The 26,751-nt window shown below is 30.2% G+C and overlaps 1 protein-coding gene across 3 annotated transcripts in view; it reads right to left on the bottom strand.

Moving 5' to 3' along the window:
* Window positions 1-26,751, bottom strand: part of pcx (pecanex) — a 192,970-nt gene that overhangs the window by 104,239 nt on the left and 61,980 nt on the right. For 2 of the 3 annotated variants that reach the window (XM_075377880.1, XM_075377878.1), the window contains exons 5-10: window positions 23,218-23,498; window positions 22,728-22,923; window positions 20,359-20,631; window positions 16,253-16,714; window positions 10,282-10,431; window positions 4,744-4,860 (exon numbers count right to left, since the gene is read on the bottom strand). In XM_075377880.1, the coding sequence (XP_075233995.1) occupies window positions 4,744-4,860; window positions 10,282-10,431; window positions 16,253-16,714; window positions 20,359-20,631; window positions 22,728-22,923; window positions 23,218-23,498 (1,479 nt within the window). The remainder of the gene's footprint in view (window positions 1-4,743; window positions 4,861-10,281; window positions 10,432-16,252; window positions 16,715-20,358; window positions 20,632-22,727; window positions 22,924-23,217; window positions 23,499-26,751) is intronic. The other variant, XM_075377879.1, reaches the window with a different exon arrangement.

Raw genomic sequence — 26,751 nt, forward strand, 5'->3', positions numbered from 1 at the left:
TTTTTACATACTTATTTGGACTTTTTCCCTTTAAACTTGGGTGACATCAGCAATGATTAAGGAGAAAGGTTCCACCAAGATATATTGCAGATGGAACAATGTTATTAAGGCAGATGGGATGAATCTATGATGAGTAACTACTGCTGAATGATAAAAAGAGAAGACTTCACTGAACACAAAAGGAAAATAAGAAAAAAGAAATTAAGATAAACGTAAATGTCTGCACAGTAAAGGTAGAAATTTTAATTGTAATTATTATCATTATTTTTGTATTGTATTATTTAGGAAGTTTCTCAATAGTTTAAAGTGTCATAACTAAAAATCTGAGGGCGATGAAGAAAAATGGATTTCATTTTAAGATTCAGCATAAAAGATACATTCTAATTAACCTACCTTTATCTCAGTTTCAAATTATTATTTTTTTTGTTAACCTGTGTTATAAAACAAAATCTGATCGTATAATATGAGGCGTGTTTTTAAAGGAAGTACTGTTTTGAAATTCCGCTGCTGCTATGCTACAATTGGGATTCCAGACATGCTCACTGTGTATCTCCATCTGTTGGCAAGCCACAGATGTCATCATGGAAATATTCAACTGTGCTTACATTTATTTGTGAGTATTTAAAATGCCTCTGCTGATCAAGAATCCTGCCAACTGCAGAATACATGGTGTAATTCATTTTCTAAGTGCTAAAGGCGGGAAAGCAATTGAAATTCATCATAAGATCAGTGAAGCGTATGGAGAAAACATTATAAACAATGGAATAATACGAAAATGGGTTAGAGCTTTTAAAGATGGCCACCAGAATCTTCATGATGAGGAAGGGACTGGGTGAACTTCTGTCATTACTGAAGATTTGGTACAGAAAGTTGACAAAAAAATGAGAGAGAGCAGATGCTTTATGATTTCTTCGCTATCTGAAGAGTTTCCTCAAGTTTCAAGAAATGTTGTCTATGAAATTATGACTGAACACTTAAATTATTGAAAATTGTGCTCACGCTGGGTACCGAAAATGTTGACTGAGGTGCACAAAACCAAACGTTTAGGCAGTGTGTTGAGCGGTACAACGTAGAGGGTGATAATTTTTTAAGCCAAATTGTCACAGATAACGAAACATGGGTGGCTTACGTTACACCGGAATTGAAGCAGCAATCCATGGAATGGTAGCATTCAACTTCACCCAAGAAAGTGAAGTTTGAACAGACAATTTCAGCCTGGAAAATCATGTATACAATGTTTTGGGACAGGAAGGGAGTGTTGCTGGTGGAGTTTTTGCCTCGTGGTGACACAATAAACTCTATGACATATTGTGAGACCTTAAAAAAACTGTGCTGTGTAATCCAAAACAAAAGGCATGCTGAATAAAGGAATCCTTTTGCTTCATAATAATGCCTGTCCACATGCAGCTAATCAAACTCAAGAACTCATCGCATCATTTGGCTGGGAACTTGATCACCCTCCATACAGTCCTGATCTAGCCCCCAGTGACTACCACTTGTTCCTGCAATTGAAGAAACATCTGGATGGTCAGCACCATAATGACGATGATGGTGTCAAAGCAACCATGTTGCCAGTGGTCATTAAGTCAGGTGGCAGACTTCTATGATGACAGTGTTCAAAAACAGGGTCCATAAACATCAACACACCAGTAAAACATTGAGAACATTATGAATGACTTCCTTGTGTGTTTTGGGAAACTGTCACCATCACTGACATGGGAGAAGAAAGCTTTTGCAACAGGAAGTGTTCTTGATGCGCCATGCAGCGGGAGGCTGAGCATTCTAGCTGAGACATGTAATGCTGTGGGACATCGATTCAACGATGACTGATGAAATAAACATGCAAATGTTCTGCGGAGTTCGGCATTCCAAGATCGACAATGTGAGACCAATGTGGAAGGACTTGAAAGTTAAATGTTTTTGACCAGCCACAGTTAAAGAATTGAGTGACAATGATCTTGATCAATGTGTTTATTCACGTCAGTTATTGCTTGAATGCTTTCTGAAAGCAAACGATTAAAAGAACTTCATATTCTCAGATGAGTGTGGGATTTATCAAAGCGCTGCAAATGAAATGTTTTTTTCTGGGTGAAAGACAACCCTCACTTTTTTGAGGAAATCTTACACCATTCACCTCATGTTATGATTTGAGCTGGGATCATAGCTGAACATCTCCTTGGTTCTTATTTTTTTGATGCTGCAGTTAATCGACACAGTTATCTGAAAATGACCAATAAGTGGTTGCTTCCAGAATCAATGGCAAAATGCTGACATCATTATAAACATAATAAGATGGTGCTCCAGCACATTTTACTTTGAATGTTTTTAGATGCTTCAATGAAATTTTTTATAAGTCGTTGGATTGGATGCGGGTCACAAGAGTTACCGGAGTATTGCCTTGGCCAGCAAGAAGTCCTGACCTCACCACACCTGACAATGCACTCTGGGGTTTTGTAAAACACGAGATCAAAAAACGCAGATACATCAACAATGAGCAGCTCCAAGACATTGTTCAACCAATATTTGAAATTATCATTCCTGATACGCTGATGCGGATTAACCGGACATAAAGGTGCATACAGCTGTATTTTGAACATGGAGAAACCCACACAGATGTTTTAGATCCATAGAAGGTAAGGTGCACCTATCCCAATAATTTCATAGCTGGTATAAAGGGACTTCCCATCCAACCTATGTTAAATTAAACATGCTTTTAGCTTTTTTAGATTGCATAACTTGAAATGAAACATGGCTTCATCTTTTTGAGCCAGAATTTAAATGTCAGAATACAGATTGGAAATATCAGAAAAACCTACTAATCAGTCATTAAAGTAACGCAATGGTGTTTTATTATTATAAAGGCTCAATTTATTATAATTATTTCAAAGAACAATGTAAAAATCAACTGCTAGTGCTATTGTGACATTCCGAAGCATAGTGATGTCAGAAATATGAATAAAACATCCTGGTTCTCTCTCACATGTAATTCCTCTGTATGATAACACCCACCACTTCAACACAGCTCAAAAAGACTTGGGAAGCTGCTATTCAGAAGTTGAGTCCTGACTTTACAGTCCCAATCCTGCACTACCAGAGTTTTCTGATTGGTTCTCTCAAGTTTTTGAATGGCACTATGTTCAGCACCCAGTTCAGTCATAATATAGTACAAGAATGGCTTAGACATAAAGGTGAACAATTCTTTACTAGTAGAATAAGAGACTTTACTGAAAGATGGGACAAGTACCAAAATTTAGCCTGGGATTAGGCTGAAATTAATATTACTTTCATGTTAAAATATAAATAATAATTTTTTACAGACACTTATTGTTTTATTTACTGAACAACTCTTGACTTAGAAATAGTGGTTTATAGGTGGGCGAATAGAGGTTTGCTCAGTTCTGGGGAGAATGATAATTTAAAAAAAAATCTTATACTACTACTAACCAATCACTTTAATTTTTTTATTTTTTTTTCATTAATTAAGAAAAATAGTAAGGTCAAAAAATTAACAATAATAATAATTCTTAAATTTCATTAACATTTTCAGTATGAAAATGTTAATATTCATTAACATTTACTATGCTTCAATTTCAATGGTTCATATTTCAGTTGTTTGTTCCACATATTTTTCTATCAGAATTTTAGAAAAGCAATAAATAATTTTTCTGTGCTGATTTTTAATGTGATTTATAATTTACTAACCACCTAGTGTTTTTACTTTTTGTTAGATTAACATACCTTTTTCTCAGAATTTACTTATTCAGGGATAAAAGTTTTATGGTACATTGCATTTTGAACCAAAAACTAGAATGTTCATTGTCAATGAATAGTTTTTTAAATGTTAAAAACTAGATTTTAAACGAAAAGGTTAAAAGCAAAAAAATGATTTTTTTTTAAATTGTTGAATATTTAATTTAAAAAATACAGTTTCATCTTTAGTATTTTCATTTTAGTAATCAATAAGTATTAATGTTTTGGTTTCAAAAAAAAAAATTATCTCAGGGTAAATTATGACTGCTGAAATATTTCTGACTTATTAACTCCTTTATAACAGCAAAAAATAGTGACAATGAATTACTATCATCTGTCACTAAATACCGGGAAAATTTTAATTAATAAAATCACAATAACGAAAATGTAACTATAGAATATATACTTACATATGTTTAAGATTATCAAATTACCAAACCAATAAAATAGGAAATTTTACATCCCCATGTCATATACAAAATTACACACACAATAAAATATAAATAAAGAAGAAAAATTGTCAAAGTAGAGTTCTAACAAAAAAAAAGGAAAATTAAATACATCAATTAAAACATCAAACATCTATATTAGTACAGCCTGCAATGCACATATAGTGCTATAATACAAAAAAGAAGCATTAAAATCAACATTTATTAAGCCTAAGAATTATGATTATTGAAAATCAAAAGCTAAAAAAAAAAAAATCAACAAAAAACAAGCCAGTTAATAAAACACAAAGCGAAAAAAATAGTAAAAACATAAAAATAACAAAACACAAAAGTTCTTCTGTAAATGAATAACATAAGTGAGTGATGAGAAAAACAAAAACTGAATACGAAAAAAAAAAGGCATAGTGAGGTGAGCGACAAAAAACTGAAGCAAATTTGAAGCGTGCTTGAATGAATTATTGTATGATGTGTTTTGTTAGTAATTAAATAAAAAAAATATATATATTTAAATCAATAATTCATTCTTTTAAAATACAGTACTCACTATACGGGGGACTTGCTGAAGTATCGGAAGTTGTATCATCAGAAAGCGTGTAAGCCCAAAGAGTAGAAGTAGACTGCTGACTAATAGGCGCTAATCTTGGACATGAACTTGTTATCCCTAATTTATAGAAGATATCAACAGTAATAGTAGTAAATAATATATTTAAAATAAATACTGCAGTTTACAAAACACAGTGTTACAGGAAATAAAAATAATAAGTAAAGATAAGCTGTGATTAGCTACAAAATGTAAAAAGCAATTAAATCTAAAGAAAAAGTTAAATAATAACTGACAGATGTAATGATGTAAAAACATAATTATTAGTTAAAAATAGTAAACCTTTGCTCAACTAAAGTTTGATTAACTTAAATCAAGAATGATCAAAAATGAGCAACAAAAATTACACAGATAATATAACAAACGAGCTGCCATGTCAAACAATTGCAATGAGGAAACACAGCTGCCAAATAATATAGATTAAATTTTATTACTATCCATTTTAATACCTAACTGTTTCTCATCTTTGAGGTTTAATTACAAACATATTCTGGGCCAGATAATTAATATATCACTTCATCTTGAAAGATGAAGATATCACTTACAGTAATCACTAAATGTTTCTGCTACAAATATTCTACAAATTTTCAAAAAATCTAAAAATTGTTTGATAAAAGATAAATAAATATTACTACCTAATATAGTAATCGATCCCTTTTTACTCCAGATACATCAAAATGCCACTTCTCAAAGTTATAAAACATTGAAATTAGGCAAGAAACATTTCTCATAAACTACTACATATTTTTCGGCCCAATTGAAGCACTTAAGTCGTTTCATGTCCATTAAGTCTTTGAAGAACGAGCTGCAGAGTTAGCTTGCTGCTGTTTCTTCCATTCTCACATCAGTTTCATATTTTTCAATCTGGCGACCCTCATTTTTTCTGTTGTGATTATGTTCGGTTGTTTTCTTTTATTGAAGGGGAGTTGTGTAAAAAAAAATTGTCAAAGCATAGTTATAACAAAAAAAAGGAAAAAAGGTATTGTTGCATTTAAAAAATTTTATTTTAATTTTTATTTTAAGACTTCTCATTTTTTTGATCATTTCTTCAGTTTTTAGTTAAGACCTTCATATCGAACTTTATTTCTTGGATCCATTTATCTTAGTTCTTGTTCTTCATAGTTTACGAGCTGTTTAGTGAGTCTGTAGAGGTGGCTGAAAAAGGCGACTCTCCAGACTAACTGATTTTATTACTTGCTTTTCTTTAACCCACAATGTCTTTTTTTTCATGTTTGTCCTCAAATTTTGCTTCCTTAATTTAACAAACTTCCTGACATTGCCGATTGCTGAAATTTTGCACAGTTACTAAGGTTGGGTGACAATACAATATACCACCATTACTTTTGCAAACATCCCCCCATATGGAAGTAAATTAAGGGTGCAAGTGTAAAAAATTACAAAATCTGTAAAACGGCTATGCGGGGTTTTTGGGGTTGCAGATGACAAATCCGCCAGCCATTTGACATAAAAAATGACATAAATTGGAAATTTCAATATATGATGGTATCTTTTGAAATCTAAACTAATCTACTAATTAAACTCATACAATGTATTATATATTTGATTAAAGTACGACTAAAAAGTATAAAGAAAATTTTTAAAAATTTTGTAATATTATTTTAAGTTTAAAAATATTTGAATTAATTATAGTTTATAATATTAGTTTTATTTATACTTTTTATTCACTAACATCAAACTGCAATATGTAATAAATATTTACTCATTTACTTTCTTTCTTAAAGAACTACAGGCTAACTGTCTAATAACAGCTGGTTTTATCAGCGTTATAATGCTTTCATTTTATGTTAATCAATAAAAACCTTTTTTGTAAATATACTGAGTTATAATACTGAATATGGACCATTTCTCTATTCCAGTATTTTCTCTGCATTTATGAATTCTAATTCTCCGATGTCTTCTACGATGCTTCACTGTGATGTTTCTTTTCTTTCAGTTTTTGGAATTCCAATTATGAACCTTTACCTTTACTCCATCTTTTCTAAAATATCATCAACAGAAATATTTAATTCTTCCAGGTCTTTTTCTGTTTCCACAAACAGGTTTAATTTAATTTTCTTGATGCAGTAAAAATCAGAAACATTTTTTAATTGATAATATTCATTCAGAATACGGGTCAGTAAAATCATAATCTTTGTTTTATAATACTTTGTAAAATATTTTTGTTTTTTATAAATTTCATCATTAGATTTTATTAAATGAATCCAAACTTTGATTTTTGGGCATAGATTTTTCTTAAAATTTTTGTTTGTTTTTCATAATATTTTGTAATTGTTTGGCTTTATGGTACACTTAAACATCAAATGCATACAAACTTTCTCTGATTTTATCACAGTTATAATGCTTTCATTTTATGCTAATCGATAAAAAATTTTTTTGTATATGCACCGAGTTAAATATACATTTTCTATTTTATCTACCCAAATTTCATTACCTTTTTGCCTATACTGTTTGGTTGAATAATTTTTTACAGACATTTTTAACACTTTTTGTATTTTGTTAGAGAAAAATTCTTTTTTTTTTTCAAATGATGTTTGTAATCCTGTTGCTGTGCGAATTATTTTAAAATACTGATTTGAATTTCCGTCTCTTTTTTGTTGTTCGCTTAAGGTGCAAGTTCATCCGCAAAGGTCAAACAACTAATATCAATTCTATTTTTTTTCACAAATTTAAAAATTTATTTTACTTTCATTCAACTTTAATTACCAAATGTTTATACTTTTGTCTAAAACTGTGTTAAATAGAAACAGGAATAGCCCACCTCCTTATCTTAATCTTATTCTAACATTGAAAGAGGTTTTGAGATTTCTGCTGTAAATTTTATTTTTGAAAACATGTTTGTTAATGTTTCTTTAATTAAAATTAAGTTTTTTATTACTTTCATAACTTTTAAAATGTTAAATAAAATTTCCTGATTGACAGAATCAAATGCTTTTAGAAATCCAGGAATGATGTGATAATATTTTATTCAAATGAATTTTCAAATTGTTCAATTACTAATTTTTCTTTTTTATAATCTAAGCATATTCTTGTAGAATTACATTGATTCTTCAGAAAGATTTTTTTATGAAAAAATAGAATTTGAAATCTATCAAAGATTTTATCTTGAATTTGATGTCTGAGAATGAATTTAATCCAACATGCAAAAATATCTACCCTGATAATATTAAAGTTTTAATTAATTTTAACAAAATTATATTTCACTGCTAGATTGCAATATGTTTAAACTATTTATAAATTATAGAATTTGACTGGCCTCAGAAACAACATTATTCAAGAAAAATTAAATAAATGATCTAATAAAAAATATTAAATCTTTTAGGACAACCTGATTTTAAAATGATACACTCAGTATACTGAGTTTATCATTATTATGAAATTCCAATGACAAATGTATGGCAAGACGAAAATTTAAAGAAAAAGAGAATATATATTAATATATAAATATATATATTTTTTTTACAAGTGCATTTTAATTTTATGAATAGTAGATCACTACTATAACAACCTGATTGTTTTTGGAGAGTAGTCATAAATTAGCTATCATAATTTGAGAGCCCATATCATACATAAGGGCTCAGTCATATAGTTACAGACAGATCAGCTAGTCCTGAGATCCAATCTTGATAAGGGGCCAACATTTTTATCATTTCCTCTACACTCTTCATTGTTAACTAGATTTAAAATTCAGATTTCTTTATTAATTATTCTGACAATTTTTCTGATAGAAGTTAATAATTATGATGAATTCATATTAGTCATAATTTCAATGACTCCACTCTAAACAATACAATGTCAAGGACCAATAACAGACACCTTTGATTAAAAATGTTTTACTCAAATAGTAAAGAATCGTTTACCTTGATATCTGAGCCATACTTCTTCTGTATTCTTGACCTGTGCATTGTTGCAAAACTTGATGCTATATAAACCTATTTAAGAGGACCAAACAAAAATATTTCCATAGTGCGAGGTAGGGACTGATGTGTAGGTTTGGAATTTTTTCCTGGTGGGGAAACTCGGATTTTTCAATTTCATACTCCGATATTTGGATTATGGTTCAAAATGATGAATTCAAGTTTCATCAAAAGTTATTATGCGATCTATAAAAGTATACGTCCCACTAAAAATACTGTTCTGTATAAGTGTCTGCGATTTTGAGTCTACTGTCTCTGAAGCCATGTTTTGTGGTAAAATAAATTCAGCTTATCATGAATAATGAACAGTGCTGATACTTGCATTACAGATTTCAAACAATTTACAAAATTTTTATGTATCTGTCCTTCTAAATACGATCATTAAAACAATTTTGCAAAGCATCAGTCAAAACATCCATCGGTCTTGCGTGACAATGAAAATTAATGACAATTGTTATATCTGATTTCAACTGTTCAATCCACTTATAAAAGTCTGTATAGTCAAGGCACTTTTTACCATACCCTTTTAATATCTGCAAGTAAATTTTGGCTGAATTTACACCTTCAGATTTAAAAATCTTATCACAATACGCTGTTCTTCCACAGTAAATGTTTTAAGCAAAGCCAATATTTCGAGATAAACAAAAGGTCTTATAATATTGGAAATTATTTTCAAACGGCTGATAGTTTCTATGTCAAAGGAGTTGACTTGAACGTCAGACAGTTTCAGTTTATTCTATTCTATTAGTTTTTCTCTGTTGCCATTTTGTTTCTTTAATTATCGAATGAAGATCATAATTTAATTACAATTGTAATAATTTGAAAATTTAGAGTAACAAATATAATTCTATATTCATTCTATTAGAAATAAACATAATAATATTTACTCAAGTCACAAACTATATACATAAAAACACATTTCAAAAACCAATAAATGCATCATAAAGTTTAGATATTATACAACCACTTATTTCTCTGAGGAATGATCTCAACATATTATATTTTCAATTTACTTAAATCTGGAAATTAACATTTTTTAGGTAATATGGGTGTCAATGGTTTAATTTTTATTTTTTTTTATTTTTAAGTAAATGTCTTAAACTGTATAAAGACAAGAAACAACTGTATTAAGAAGAAATCAAGACAACTAACTCATCTTCATTCTTTGTTTTAAACATTAAAATATAAATTTATTGATGTACAGTACTTTCAAACTATTTTTTACTCCAAATAAAACTTAAACAATTATATACATAACTTCATCCTTAATTATAATAAACAATTCATCTTTTTTTCCTAAGAAAATAATATATACATTCCTTTAAAAAAAGGTTTTATTACAAAAAAATGTTAATAATTAGTATTACATGCAAGTGCATGTAAGTAAGCAAATCCATCAGAATCTTAATTTACATGAAATTATAGAACAAAACAACAGTAAGCTACTATAAAACAATGTGAATTAAAATAATGAAAACAATTATTAAAGTAAAAAAAAAACATAAAAAATTAGTTTTCATTATTAAAGAAAAGAAAATTCACTTACGTGCAGTAGGTTTACACTTTTCTGTTTCACTGTCAGTATGTTCAAATAGCCAATCCAATCCCATTAAACTTTGTACTTCTTGTCCTGCAGTTGCAGACTGCGCATTTTCAATGATGTTGCTACTACTACTACTGGCTTTATCCAAACCTTCTGAAAAAACCCACAAAAAAGGGATTATTTAATTGTCTCTCACATTTTGGTGCCTTTCAAGGGATTATGCAAAAATAAATAAAAGCATTTCATTAATGAGAAGTGTAATTCTTATAAATGATGTATTGCATAAAAAGGGTTTTTTTTAATGAACAAACAACAGGAAGTTAATAGTTATTGGCTGTCACAATCAGAAGAATACTGCATTATAGATGAACAGCTGAAAAAGTTAAATTTATGTAAATTTTCAAAAAAAGTGGTAACAGATTGATAAAAGTTTTTTACTGTGACACTTGACATGACTAACAGTCATAAGAAGGAAGCAACAAAGGTGAAGAAAAATAAAATAATCATTGGGAGCTGTCAGGACTATAGGGTGGATGACCTAAGATTTCCCAACAAAATGATTTCAATCGCCTCACCGTCTAATTTGCCATTTATGGTTGATCATTGTTATCCAAAAACAAAATCCCACAGGATAACATCCTACACTGGTTTTTTATGGTTCTTCTAAGACTTTTTGGAATTTCATAATAGATATCAGCATTCACAATACATCTGCAGTCACTAAATTTGACAAGCAAACAGTTTCCCCCCCCCCCCAAAAAAAAACAGTAGGCATAAGCTTCTTTACTGAATGTTCTTGTTTGGTCTACCATGATGCTAGACCAAAGAAGAATGCATTACCGATGATCGATGATGAATGGATTATGAATTGACTGCTGCTTTGTTTTCATGTTTGAATAAGAAATCTAGGTTTCATTACTGATAACAAAATGATCCAACAATTCATCATTTTCATTTTCATAACACTGCAAAAATTCATATACTCCAATAAGATGTTTTTTCTTCTGTGTTGATGAACATTTACAGCACCCATCAGGCACAAAATTTTTTTATAGCCTAATTTTTCATTCAAAACTTCAATTAAAGATCATGAAACATCTAAGACAATTATGTCATGGTGAAGCACCAGTTTTTTCAAATTTATATCAACTTGTTCAATCAAATCATCTGTTACAACTGATGGCTGGCTGTTATTATTCATCCTGAATCTTCGTTTGCTTTTCGCAAAATGAATGGCCGTACTGTCTTACTTAAGCCTTAATAATATTCAGCCTATAAATGTCGCAAATGTGATTTTGAATTTCAGCTGCAGAAATTTATTTTTTGCAAAAAAAATTGGATTACTCTTCTTAACCATTAGCGAAATCACAAATTGCAGCACTCATTACAAATGGATAAATGTCATTTCAATTATAAATGTTGCTACGCAAGCACCATATATTTACATTGCACATGTAAGCAGTGAACTCCAAACAGATCTTACTTTAAAAACACACCATGTAATGTACATAATATATGTTAATATAATAAATTATTACAGATGTATCTATGACTTAAGCTGTATGCATCTTACACCATTTTATCTGTGTTTCTATATCTGCTATAATTGCATACCCCCATATCTATGTTATTACTCAACACAGTCCAGATACTGTACTTTTTATATAACCTCATAAATTAATCGGATAAAGCTGCTTACCATACAGAATAAAATTAATTTTATATTGTTTTCTATTTAGTGCAGGTTATATGCCTTAATATAATAATACAAGTATTTGTAAATATGTAGATATAAATCCAGAGTCTATTGTAAATAAAATAATGAAAATCTCTTTTATAAGGTATAACTAAATTAACTATTAAAAAGAAAGTGAGAGAAGAAAAAGAACAAATGAAGGAAATGAAATCTCATCAATCCATAGCACTCAATCTTTCATATGGAGTTATGGTTTGGCCTGGTCAGGCATGACAATTTTGACAAGCTACAAAATTCATTAACATCCATCAGCAAGTGATATTGGTTGGGGGGGGGGGTCAACCTTTAGTTGACGTATAAATAAATAAATAAAATATTTGCTTTAAGATATACAGGAATTGAGAAACAAATCTTAGTTCTACGCACTAGTAGATATTTTTGTATGTAGTATTGATCATCACAAACAATAACAAGTCGTCTAAGTTTACATAAACAGTAAATCATTGCTCATCAGAAATTACAGTAAAATGACAAACACAAAAATGACAACATTAAAAAATATATATAACACACTGTCATAATTTATAAAGAAAATTAATTTATCATGTTGTCAATAGCAATATTTTTTAATCTAAGATAAACCAACAATAATGTTTTACGTATTTATAATCAAACTACTAAGTCAGAGCTCTTGAATTTCTCATTTTCTATTAATAAAGTTCAGCAATGATTCAAACTTAGCTTATAAATTAAACTGAAAATAAGGCAAGTGCAACCCTTATTTTAATATATTTTTCTAAGGACAAAAATAAGATGTTTTTTATTTGTAGCTATGTTTTGTAAAAATAATCCTATTTCTTTTTTGATTTTATAATTCTTACTGACATTAGATCCTAGTAAATAATTTCTTTGGACTATCCATTCCAGATAGTATTAATATTTTTTATTCTGCTTTCTGCAATTTGAAGAAAATTGATTTAGTCAATCCTGAGATATAAGGCCAAAAGCAGTCGGACACAAACGTTTTTTTTTTGGTCTAGATAAACTAGTTGGAGCCTAAAACCTAAAGATTTGCAAATATCCCAAAACCCCATTTTTGACATGATGATCATGGCAGTGATGAAAGTACAATGGACAATACTTTTCCTTTAATACAGTTATCCTCCTCTATGAAACATGAGACCTTGCCGTTGGTGAGGGGGCTTGAGTGCTCAGGGATACAGAGTAGCTGGACCGAAGGTGCAACCATATCGCAGAGGTATCTGTTGAGAGCCAGACTAAGGAATGATTCCTGAAAGAGGGCAGCAGCTCTTTCAGTAGTTGTTAGGGGCGTGAGTCAGAATGACTTAAACGGCCATATCAACATCACTCAGTCCTCTGAGTACTGCGCAGCTGAAAGCAATGGAAAACTACAGCTGCTTTTTTTCCAAGAAAATGTGGCTCTCTGCATTTTCATATAGCAATGATGGAGGCGCCTTCCTTGGTAAAATATTCCGGAGGTAAACTAGTCCCCCGTTCGGATCTCCGGGTGGGGACTACTAAGGAAGGAATCACCAGAAAATTAAAAAAATAACATTCTACGAGTCGGAGCGTGGAATGTTAGAAGTTTAAAAAAGGTTGGTAGGCTAAAAAATTTAAAAAGAGAAATGGATAGGATAAATGTGGATGTATTAGGAATTAGTGAAGTTCGGTGGGAAGAGGAAGGCGACTTTTGGTCAGGTGATTTTAGAATAATTAACTCAGCTTCAAATAATGGGCAGGCAGGAGTAGGTTTCATAATGAACAAGAAGATAGGGAAGAAAGTAGAGTATTTCAAAACGCATAGCGATAGAATCATTGTAATAAGGATAAAATCAAAACCTAAACCGACAACGATTGTTAACGTCTATATGGCTACAAGCGCCCATCATGATGATGAGGTAGAGTGTGTATACGAAGAGATTGATGAAGCAATTAAACACGTAAAAGCAGATGAAAATTTAATAATAGTTGGAGATTGGAATGCAAGCATTGGAAAAGGTATGGAAGGAAATATAGTGGGTGAATATGGGCTGGGCAAAAGGAATGAAAGAGGGGACCGACTTATAGAGTTTTGCACGAAGTATAATTTAGTAATTGCCAACACCCAAATTAAAAATCATAATAGAAGAATATACACTTGGAAAAAGCCAGGCGATACTGCAAGGTATCAGATAGATTATATCATGGTTAAGCAAAGATTTAGAAATCAACTCGTTGACTGCAAAACTTACCCTGGAGCAGACATTGATAGCGACCATAATTTGGTGATAATGAAATGTAGATTGGGGTTTAAAAACCTGAAGAAAAGGTATCAGATGAATCGGTGGAATTTAGAGAAGCTTGCGGAAAAAGAGGTAAAGAAGATTTTTTAGGAGAACATCGCAAGAGGTATGTGTAAAAAAGATAGGGTAGAAATGTAGAAGAAGAATGGGAGAATGTTAAAAAAGAAATTCTTAAATCAGCAGAAGCGAACTTAGGCGGAATAAAGAGAACTGGTAGAAAACCTAGGGTTTCAGACGATATATTGGAGCTGATGGATGAACATAGAAAATATAAGAATGCTAGTGATGAAGAAAGTAAAAGGAACTATCGGCAATTAAGAAATGCTATAAACAGGAAGTACAAACTGGCGAAAGATAAGTGGATTAAAGAAAAGTGTTCAGAAGTGGAAAGAAAAATGAACATTGGTAAAATAGACGGAGCATACAGGAAAGTTAAGGAAAATTTTGGGGTACATAAATAAAAATCTAATAATGTGTTAAACAAAGATGGTACACCAATATATAATACGAAAGGTAAAGTCGATAGATGGGTGGAATATATTGAAGAGTTATACGGAGGAAATGAATTAGAAAATGCGTGTTATAGAGGAAGAAGAGGAAGTTGAGGAGGATGAAATGGGAGAAACAATACTGAGATCTGAATTTAAGAGAGCATTAAAATATTTAAATGGCAGAAAGGCTCCTGGAATAGACAAATACCTGTAGAATTACTGCGCAGTGTAGGTGAGGAAGCGATTGATAGATTATACAAACTGGTGTGTAATATTTATGAAAAAGGGGAATTTCCATCAACTTCAAAAAAAGTGTTATAGTCATGATACCAAACAAAGCAGAAACAAACTATCGCATGAAAATAAACAAGAACAAAACAAAAGTTATGAAATGTAGTAGAAATAACAAAGATGGACCATTGAATGTGAAAATAGGAGGAGAAAAGATTATGGAGGTAGAAGAATTTTGTTATTTGGGAAGTAGAATTACTAAAGATGGACGAAGCAGGAGCGATATAAAATGCAGAATAGCACAAGCGAAACGAGCCTTCAGTAAGAAATATAATTTGTTTACATCAAAAATTAATTTAAATGTCAGGAAAAGATTTTTGAAAGTATATGTTTGGAGTGTCGCTTTATATGGAAGTGAAACTTGGACAATCGGAGTATCTGAGAAGAAAAGATTAGAAGCTTTTGAAATGCGGTGCTATAGGAGAATGTTAAAAATCAGACGGGTGGATAAGTGACAAATGAAGAGGTGTTGCGACAAATCGATGAAGAAAGAAGCATTTGGAAAAATATAGCTAAAAGAAGAGACAGACTTATAGGCCACATACTAAGGCATCCTGGAATAGTCGCTTTAATATTGGAAGGACAGGTAGAAGGAAAAAATTGTGTAGGCAGGCCACGTTTGGAATATGTAAAACAAATTGTTAGGGATGTAGGATTTAGAGGGTATACTGAAATGAAACGACTAGCACTAGATAGGGAATCTTGGAGAGTTGCATCAAACCAGTCAAATGACTGAAGACAAAAAAAAAATACAGCTATTCTAACTAAATTCATCGGAAAAGTAAAATCACAAAATAACAGCAATTTACATAACGTTTTCTCATAACTGCACATATTAAGGAATTCATCAACTTTTATTCCACCTACAAAATGTTAACAACAAAAAATTTGGTTGCGTAAACAAAAGTTTTATAGAAGTCTATCTGGTAAAACTACAGTATCTAATTTACCTAATGAAACATGTTCTAGTTTATTAGTTGTATGCTTAATGTTAAGGGTGGTGATCCTGAGTAGAAAATCTGAATAATTTTTTTTTTATTAACTGAAGTAATCACTCCATGAAATCCATTAATACATAACTTAAAATTTAATGATATAACCAGAGATTTATTCAAATTAAAAAGTTACTATTTATGCATAATAAGTTGCTTATTAATTACAAAAAAAAGATGAAATTTAGTAATTGAACGTACCTTCTTTATTACAATCTATCTGATGTTCTTTAAAATTTTCTTTATCAACATTACTTTTCGAGCCTCTTCTATCCGAATCAGTTTTTCTTTTTCTTCTTTTCACTCTCTCACCTTGTGCTGGTTGCCACTCGTGATCACTTTCACCTAAATCACTGTACACTACCTTATAATATTCCAACTTCTTCTGCCTCTCTCTGTCTCTGTCTTTATTCTTATCTTTTTCCCTATCTTTATTCACTTTATTGCCATTACTATTATTACTGTTATCGTTATTATTATTAATATATTCATCATTATCTTCACTTTCACCTCTAGTCCTATCACGTTCATCTTTATCACCATCACTACCGAAATGTTTTTGAAAAACTGATTGACAAACTTTTTCTAAACTTGTACTAAAATTTGAATCATCATTCCACTGTTTACAAGTCCTATTACCAACTAAAAGAGGTGACTGACTACCTAAAATGTTAAATAAAAAAGTAAATTTTATTATTGACTACTATATACTAATGAAAAAGACAATAAATTAATAAGATTTAGGAAGTAAATATATAACAGTGAAACGGTCAGATTGAAATATTCAATCTTGTGCATAAAATATTAAAAGGACTGCAGCTAGAGTTATTAAAAAATGAAGTTGGATTTATTTATCACATACCACACTGCTATAAAATCAATAAAATTTTTAGATGTTTTGACCATATGATTCTACCAGTAACAAATGCGATAAAAAAAATGTATATAATATACCTTGGTACTATTTCTATTTTTATCTTAGATTTACTTTTTAAAAGGTTACAGAGTCTTTTTAAGTAGTCTGTATCAATATACATCAATACAGATGTAACAAAAATTCCTGTGCTCACACTGTATTATATTATTACACTTATATATTATTTAAAAGTTAATTATATTTTGTCCTTTTTGTTTGATAAATATTATGCACAACATCTGACATTATGAATAATATATATGAAAATGTCATCTGTTGTCATCAAGATAATTCCACCTTAAACAGATGTAAGAGTTAAATGCCTGCCTTTCAGTATGAAAGGTGAACAGATCAATATCAGTTCATTTTTTATGCTATCAGTAGCTCTTTTACATCTCTCATCTCCAATTTATTGTTTTAATTACCGACATATCCTGGCACAGTAAACAAAAAATTTATTACAAAGTTGCATGAATTGTCACATCATGAACATAGAAAAGACATGATAAGACAAGATATCTCTGACTAAATTAAAGCAACAAATATTTCAGGATACAAAGGTGTTGTAGTGGTGATTTTCTTAAATTTGTCTCGCATAAATCAGAATGTGATGAGAGTTCTAGAAGACTATTTCTTTAAAATAATTCCACAAGATAATACAAGCAAATCAGTTCAAGATAGCAGAGATAAAAAACATCGTAAGTTTTTTGTGAAAAAATTTCAAGGGGAAACTGGAAATGTTTGTTATCTTTTTTGTGATTTTAAAGAATACGGTTTACAACATAGATTTTTGAGTGGCATGCAAGATTTAAGATGATGATCGCTATGGGCAGTGTACTACCAATAAAATGCTGGAATATGTGGGGTGTAAGCCTATTGTTGCAGGAGTAAAATAAACAAGTAAAAAGAAAAAAACTCTACAGGTCGACAACTACTAACTGCATTTTAACTGTTAATGAAGCACACAATGTAAATCCTATACTTGAAGAAAGCAAAATTAACTACATAAAAACAATACAAGATGTAAATTGTACTAAGAAAGAACATCAATTAAAAAATAACACTGATAAACATAATTTTTGTTTTCTAACATGCAATACATGATTTTAATCTGTTTTTTATGCTGAAAATGAATATGAACTCAGAATCTTTCTATCACCCATCATTTTTTAAACATTTTAAAATTTCAATTAAATGATTTTTTTCATTTTTCAATGTAAAGTTAGCATTTTAAAAGCTCCTATTTGTATTTTGTAGCTTATTTTTTGTTGTAACTTTTTTAACGTAATTTCTAAACTATAGATAAACAATACTAGACAAAGAATTAAATCATATCATAGTCACATATTATGACATCATATCTGATACTGAATAGTGAGCTTTCATGGACAAGATTAATCATGTCTGTTCAGGGCAAAACATGCAGCTAAAAACACAGCTGCGTTGTTTGTAATGGATTTAGGAATGAATTAATCTTGTTCAGTAGTATTGCTGTCTAAAGTTTGTTAACAGTGCAGTGTCATAATGCCTCGAAATTGTGTAAATGATGTGGATGCCTTTTGTTATGTATGTGATGAGTTTACCGTACAATCAAATAGAATAAACATACCTTTAATTAAAAAAGCATATCAGGATAAGATGTGAGTTCCTCATATAGTATGCACTATCTGTTCTGTATATTTAAGAGAATGGCTGAAAGGTACACAGAAGGTTTTGCCATTTGGTAAGAACCAAAGGATCATGTAATCGTTACTTTTGTTTAACAAGTGTCTGAATTTCTAAAAAAATCTATACATACTCTAAAATATCCTTCATTGCAATCAGCAATCAGACCTGTACCTCACAGTGAAATTATTCCAGTTCCTGAGCCACCTGTGAATATATGTTTTGAAAGCAGTGATGAAGAATCAGGCGGTACTGAGAAAGACAACAATGATTTTCATTTTGAATTATCTTCCAATAAGCCACATCTTATATCACAAGCTGAATTAAATTTATCGATAAATCAAGCTGAACTGTTAGGATCAAGACTGCGTTGAAATTTACTTCAAAAAATACAAAGATTTAGAGCTTTTAAGCCAACAAAAAGAACTTTCTCAGTGCTTTATCGATGAAAATAATTTGGTTTATTGCACAAATATTGATGAGCTTATGTTGCACTTAGGACAAGTTCATAAACCTGAGGACTGGCGCCTTTTCATAGATTCGTCCAAGTATAGTTTAAAAGTGGTTCTACTACACAATGGTAACAAATATCCTTCGATACCAATTGCTTATGGTATTAATTTGAAAGAGACATATGATGTGATGAAAAATGTTCTTGAAAAAATAAATTATAAAAAGCATAGCTGGAGCATATGTGGTGATTTGAAAGTTATAACTAGTTTGTTAGGCATGCAGTAAGGCTATACTAAGTACATGTGTTTTCTTTGCGAATGGGACAGCCGAGCTAGGAATAAACATTATGTTACCAAAGAGTGGAAGAAACAGGATAACTTAACTCCAAATGGGAAAAATATAACTCATGAGCCATTAGTTGAACCCCAAAAAATATTTTTACCCCCTCTCTATATCAAGCTAGGAGTAATGAAAAATTTTGCAAAAGCAATGAAGAATAATAGTCCCGGATTTTTGTACATCAGGCAGAAATTTCTAAATCCAAGTGAAGGATAAATTAAAGAAGGAATATTTGTTGGTCCTCAAATAAGAGTCAGTCAAAGATGACATATTTAACTCGATGTTAAATAATGAAGAGAGTGCAGCTTGGGTTTTATTTAAAGATGTTTGCAAAAGTTTTCTTGGCAAACAAAAATTCGACAATTACCACAATATTGTTAATCAACTTCTTACTTCATATAGAGCTATGGGATGTAATATGTCTTTGAAAATACATTTCCTCCACTTACATCTGGATTTTTTCCTGGACAACCTCAGAAATGTAAGTGACAAACATGGTGAACGTTTTTTCCACCAAGTCATGATGGAAAGCCGCTACAAAGGAAAATGGAATACTAACATGCTAGCCAATTATTGTTGGACATTAATTTGGAATGTGCCTGAGGCTATTTAAAAAAGAAAAGCAACAGCAAAATCATTCTAACACAGGTATGTCCATGCAAATTTAAAAAATTTTACAGATTTTTAACTATATCTTTCCTTAACCTTTTTTGAAGCATAATTTATTTAAAACTAAGGATGATAGAAAAATTGTATTTACAGATCTGTAATGTACACAAAAATGGCTATTTAAGAAATGGTGCAACACTTAGTAACATTAAAAAATTTTTTTTTGTTTATCAGTGTAATCATCAAACTTTATCAATGATATATGATGAAAAAGAATAGTTCATAATCTGAAATTTAACTAAATTTTTAAAATAATTAAATGTACCTGTAGGATCTTCATCACTATCAAGAGCATCTGGACCGTGACTAGAAGAAGCCTGGTGTTCATCGCTCTGTTCTGCGATCGGATAAACAATTTCACTTCCATAACCATAATAAGGGCACAAGTGATTGGCAAGTCTGTTTCTTAAAACCATACTATGTTGTTCTGGATTAACAATACCTTCTAAACTAGATGGATGTGAACCAGACCCTCTTCTAACTAACCGCCACCCGTTACTACTACCACCGTTTTGTCTTTGCTTCCAATAAACCAATCCTGTAATAATTTAAATATAAATAATCACTTCAATGCAGCATTAAAATATTTTAAAAGTATAGGTTATTCTATGAAATATGACACGATGCAAAATTTATGACTCTCAAGCTCCAAGGTAAAATGTCTCTTTAAAAACTTCACCGATCAATTACTTTCAAATCTGCAGGGTACATTCGTGTTACCCCAGGGAAGGTTTTAAGCCACAGACCGAAGCCCTAGTTGATATCACAGACCGAAGTTGTGAATTAAAGATATTAATTAAGGAAAAAAAGATAAATCCTTACTTCGTTATTATATTTCTGTCACCATGGCAAATAAATAAGTTATAAATTTTTCATAATCAAAGGTGTGAGTACTTTAATTACCATAAGTACCATTCTGTCTTTTGTAACTTAGTTTCTTTTTCAGGTTTCTATAAAGCCTGAATATTTTAATTGTTATTTATCAGTATTATTCTCACAATCATGAGGGTAATAAACACTGCAGAGGTCCAGGAGGTGGACCTGGCTTGACGGGAATAGTAACTGAAGTGAGCTCTGCAGCCCTGGGTTAGCTGATCCCTAACGATACAGGTCAGGCAAATGAAGTGAGCCCTACTAGCTAGTATATATATATATATATATATATATATATATATATATACATGTCAATACAAACACACGCTTTATTTTTAAATGTGAAAGTTTGTGGATCTATCTGTTTATCAATAGCATCACTTGAGAACCAACCGAACAATGGATATCAAATTTTAGGATACATTTGTGATATCCCAAAGAAGGCTTAAAGCTATAGATAAAGGCGCTAGCCCCCCTTGGGGAATCCAGGGAAGGCTTTAAGCCATACATTGAGGTCCTAGCCCTCTTGGGGAATAAGATATTAAAAAAATCCATTAAAGAAACAAAAATTAATCTTTTTATTTCATTATAATTCTGTATACTCTGTAGGCTTCAGGCTTCATAACCTACAACAGCTGAAAATGGTATAGATGTATATATAAGCAGTTCCTTAAAACATTCCACATTACTTTCACTGGTATTGCTAGTTGATGGCTGGCCTTCCTAACAAATTTTTTAGGACTATGCAGGAACGATTCCATGACATGTTCAATATTTTCTTCACCGCTACTCTTTCTATTACACAGATATCTTTCAAGTTCACAAATGTTATTGTCACTTGGAAGATAATAATTAATCTTTCTGTAAAACAACAGTTTTACAATTTACAGCAAAACATGAAAGTATTTTTGTTCAGGAGTTCCCATCTTTGTTTGTCAAGTGAAAATATAGGGAATCAATATGACCATCATGTAAACCGTTATTTTTACTCTCCGATTAACACTGTACACCTCATCCAAGATATTTTAACAAATTAAATCCCTAATATTCTTTTTTGTACCCCAGTACCGGGATATATATGTATTTTGTACATATATATCCAAAAACATACACAAAATTCAGCTCAATCCATCAAAGTACAGAATCAATAAGAGCTCACCTTATCTTATTAATTTTCTTTTTTCTTTTTCTTTTCTATTTATCAAAAGTGCTTTTCGAGGAAATTCCTCACCAGTTGATTAAAATAAAAAATTAATTACACATTAAAACATTAATATTATTACATATATGACATAATATATGCAGTCAAATAATCAATCAAAATAATTTAAAATCTTTATAAAAACATTAAATTTTTCTGACATTTCACTGACAACACTGTAGTGTTGTATTTATTGGCTGGCCAGAAACATATTTAATAAAAAAATTTTTAATCAACTGATGAGGAATTTTCCTCAAAAGTGCTGTTGATAAATAGAAAAGATAAAGAAAATTAATAAGATACAGTAAGAGTTTTTATTGATTTTGTACTTTGGTGGATGGAGCTGAATTTTGTTATGCTTTTGAAATTAATTAGTACAGGGGAAGATATGAATAAAAAAAGAATCTATTTCATTAAATTTATATATATATATATAATTTTTTTACTAGTTCCTTTCTAAAAATTACTAACAAAATTCCAACATATCAACCTCAAAAGAGTATTTTTATGACCCTTAAATATGACAACTTTAATTAAAAGAAAAAGATAAGATACACCACCTTTTTCTTTAAGAGAATCATTATGTGTAAGAAATAACTCTAAAGAACCAGTTGGTTTGATAGAAGGCTGACCACTACTTGTCTCTCCACCACCTAATACAAAACTATTAAATGCCATAGCAGAACCAGTTGTACTGTTAGAATATCGTCGACGGCCTGCTAATCTTGCGTGACTTGTACTGGGCTGTGTGAATTCCTGCATATAAAACAAATAACAAAAGTTTTACATAAATAAAAATATGATGTAAGAAATCATTTTCACACAAAATTACAATGAAAAAAAACAATAATAAATACTAGGTCTTTACTCACAACTTAATAAATTTACGGGATATAAAGTCGCCCAAATGTTTAAGTAATTGGTAAACCGATCTTTACTGATCTGCAGATTGAAAACCGTAAAGTACAATCAAATTAATAACTAGAGGATGTATTACAATAAAAACATTAATTTATTATAAACAGAACAAGAATATATAAAATCACTCACATTAGAAGGAAGAGATGACAACTGAGGTTGTGAATGTAGTGGAGTGGTATGTTCACAGGTAGTTAATTGGCTGGAATCTGGAGTCGAGTCTACAGAACTTTGGTGTGAATTTCTTCTATTATTATTATTATTATTATTATTACTATTATTACTGTTATTATTATTATTATTATTATTATTATTATTAATATTGTTATTACTACTACTACTACGACTTGAACACTGTCCATTATCATCAAGTGCAATTGTAACAGCTACACTATTACTAGATCTTCTACTATCTGAAAAAAATAGATCATTCTATAATTAGTTTATGCAGGTTTTAAAGTGACAGAAAAAGTTCACATATATAACATAACTTTACATCAATGACTACTAATCTCTCTGTACATATCTCTATTTACAACTATAATAAAATTAATTATTATTATTAAAGTAACAAATATTTTCAAACAGTTGATTTCCTTAAAAAATACAATTTTGTAACCCTTAAGTGCTATCATGTCTCAGAATGACAAAAGTACTAACGTCAGTCTGCCAGATTCCCATTTACTTACAGCACTGGTCACTTATTAATTGGCCTAAAAGGAAATTTTTTTATTTCTGTCTTTGAGTATTTTACTGATTTTAAATGTCATTTAATAAGTAGTTTAAACAAAAATACAATTTTGTTATAATTTTGTAGATATAACTTTAACCGATGAAGTATTTTGCATATTTAAGTTTGTGAACTGTATTAGATTAAGCAGAAAACTATTATAGAAACACAGAAAGTTTTCACACAATGAATAAACATATACATTTCACATGGAAAAATCAAGCTTTAAGCGATCTTAAAAGAAAGTAATTTTATTCACAAAATTTTTAATAATTACTAATAATATAAAACAAATCAGTTTAAAACTGTATTTTTTTTAAACGTAATCATTATTACCCTAATTATAATAATATATTTATTACAAATATAAGTTTTAGAAAAGTTTTTAGGCATCAAAACAATTTTTACAAATTTTTTGTTAATACTCCAAGCATATTGGAGATCGGCACTTCTTACAAGGGTATTTAGTTTTTCTTTTTAATTTTGGTGGATACGTAGAACATGATTTTTTATTTTCAAAAGTGTCGGGTATGTTTTGTTCGGCACTTGTAATTTTTAAATCAGGCACAATTCTTTCTATGCTGAACCTCAATTCTCGAGACAGACAATCAGACAAATATTTTTTTTCAGAAGATATTTTTCCAGATTTAAAAAAAATTAAAAACAACTAAAGTTTTGAGCAATTGGAAATGTAAGAGCTGACCCCAATCAATGTGTCAAGCAACACGAAAAAAATAATCATTGGCCACCTTAATGTTCTCTGGCTTGACGAGTAGTTGGAGCATTTTTGGTCAAGACTGTCATGTCAACCCCACCTTTCGAGACATTATAAAACTCCACTATCTCTGGTTTTCCAGTTGATGGGTCTGTAGAAATCTCACGGTGCACTGAAGATATCAGCACAACCGCTTTATTCCTGACAACAGTGTCATGTCTCCTGTGAGCCAGTACACAGGATTTGCCTGTGCCACTCTTGCTTTGTTTGGTAAAAACTGAAGGGGAATCTCCGTTTTATTTTTCTTCATAGTCCCCACATACATAATACCTCCTTTTAACAACTCTGCGACTAAATCTACAGATGTAAATCGATTGTAAGCGGTTAGGTTTCATTGTGTATTCTCAATAGGCAGGATCAATCATAAAAGGGACTGAATGGGTACTGAAAATCTTTTTCTATCTCTCTCTTCCAAGGTAATCCTGTCACTATCCTTTCTGGTGTATATGTAAGCATTATACAGATAATTTATCCTTGCATCTGTAAGGCATTGCACTTTTATGCTAAATTTGACTGGCATGTACATCTGAAACTGGCACCGCCCTCAGAATGGAACCAACATTTCGTCTATGCAGACATATAGGTACCCGTAGAATATAAACGTTGGCTGTTTTCTATGATCATAAAAAAAATATTGGAAATCGGTGCAGTTGGGTTCCTGGGGTTATCAAACCATAAGCATGTCTAAATAAACGAAAATCTTCTGCTTTGAACACAGATGTGAAAATAAAGAGACTTTTTCTTAACTACAGTAATAAGCCCTCATTGAGCGCTTTTCAACGATATATCATAAGTGGTACTTATATTCATTGGTCAAGAGTTATAGCCAAATAAAATTGTAATTAATGAAATATTTGGATCTTGCAACAAAATGCACATCGGTTTGAATCAGAATTCATCTGCTTTTTTTAACGTTTTTCTTTTTTTATTTATTTTTCAACTTTTTTCAAATTTAAATAAATTGATTTATTAATAATTATTAAGCTGCGATTGTAAAAAAATTACAATAATTAATTATTCAATAGTAATAAAAAAGAAATATATGAAATAAATCAGAAGTTATTAATGAAATAAAATTTTATGTACTTTTAAATATGTATAAATGTAATTTAATAGGTATTATTACATATGTGTATATGTAATAGATTTGGTGAAACATTTGATTATTTAATATTAATTGAAAATTATAATTTAGAATCGTATTATTTTTAGATTTTCTAGTTTAATTTCTGTTTAATTTTACTTAATTATTCTGAAATTTCTGTTTAATTTTATCTATATTAAAGTTAACTAGAGTGACTGAAAAATTGACAAACCCTCATAGGAACAACATATACACTGAGGCAAACATGCCTGATCTTTAACAAATTGCAAAAAATTCTTATCTTTTAGTTCATTATGCCTCTGATATTGTCGGACAGTATTCTCCCTAACTCAGAGTTGATAATCATTTCGTTTATTTGTTTTTTGTTGCCGATCATTTAATCGCTCTTTGGTTTGACATAATTCTTCTGATCTTAATTTGTGTACACGTTCTCTAGTTTTCAAATTTTCTCTCTTTATATTCATCATCCTCTCTTAAAGTTTCTTTCCTTGGTCTTAATGTTTACTTCCTCTTTATGTTTTATTTTTTCATGGAACTATTTCTGTTTTTTGTTTTATAACTCCGTATTTATCTTATTATTTATATGAAAACCCCTGACAAACTGCTGTGTCAGTTTAGGGGATCCTATAAAAATGTAAACTGAATAAAGTAAATAAAACAAAAATTATAATGCTACTAATTAGCTTAGGAAACTATATTAAAATAATAATAATTTTTTTTTTTTTAAAAAGAATTTTGTTAAATATAACTCATTACAAATCTCATCTATTACATAATTACATATAACTAATCAAATTAAAATAAGAAAAGAAGCCATATATACATCCTTAAAAATATCTACAAAGCAGTGCTAATGGACACAAATGTACAAGTTACTGGGATGTAATAGCTAGTTCCTTTTACCCTCAAAATAGACAGAAGAGAAATACGATTACAGTATAACCTGGAAAAAATCTACACAATGAAATTAAAATGAACAATGTACTGATATTTCTATAGGGTTCTGCTAAGGATAAATGTTATAAATAATTAAAATAAAAAATCCAGTCTAAAAAG

Source organism: Lycorma delicatula, chromosome 10, assembly GCF_047948215.1.
Source record: "Lycorma delicatula isolate Av1 chromosome 10, ASM4794821v1, whole genome shotgun sequence".
Taxonomy (NCBI): Eukaryota; Metazoa; Arthropoda; class Insecta; order Hemiptera; family Fulgoridae; genus Lycorma; species Lycorma delicatula.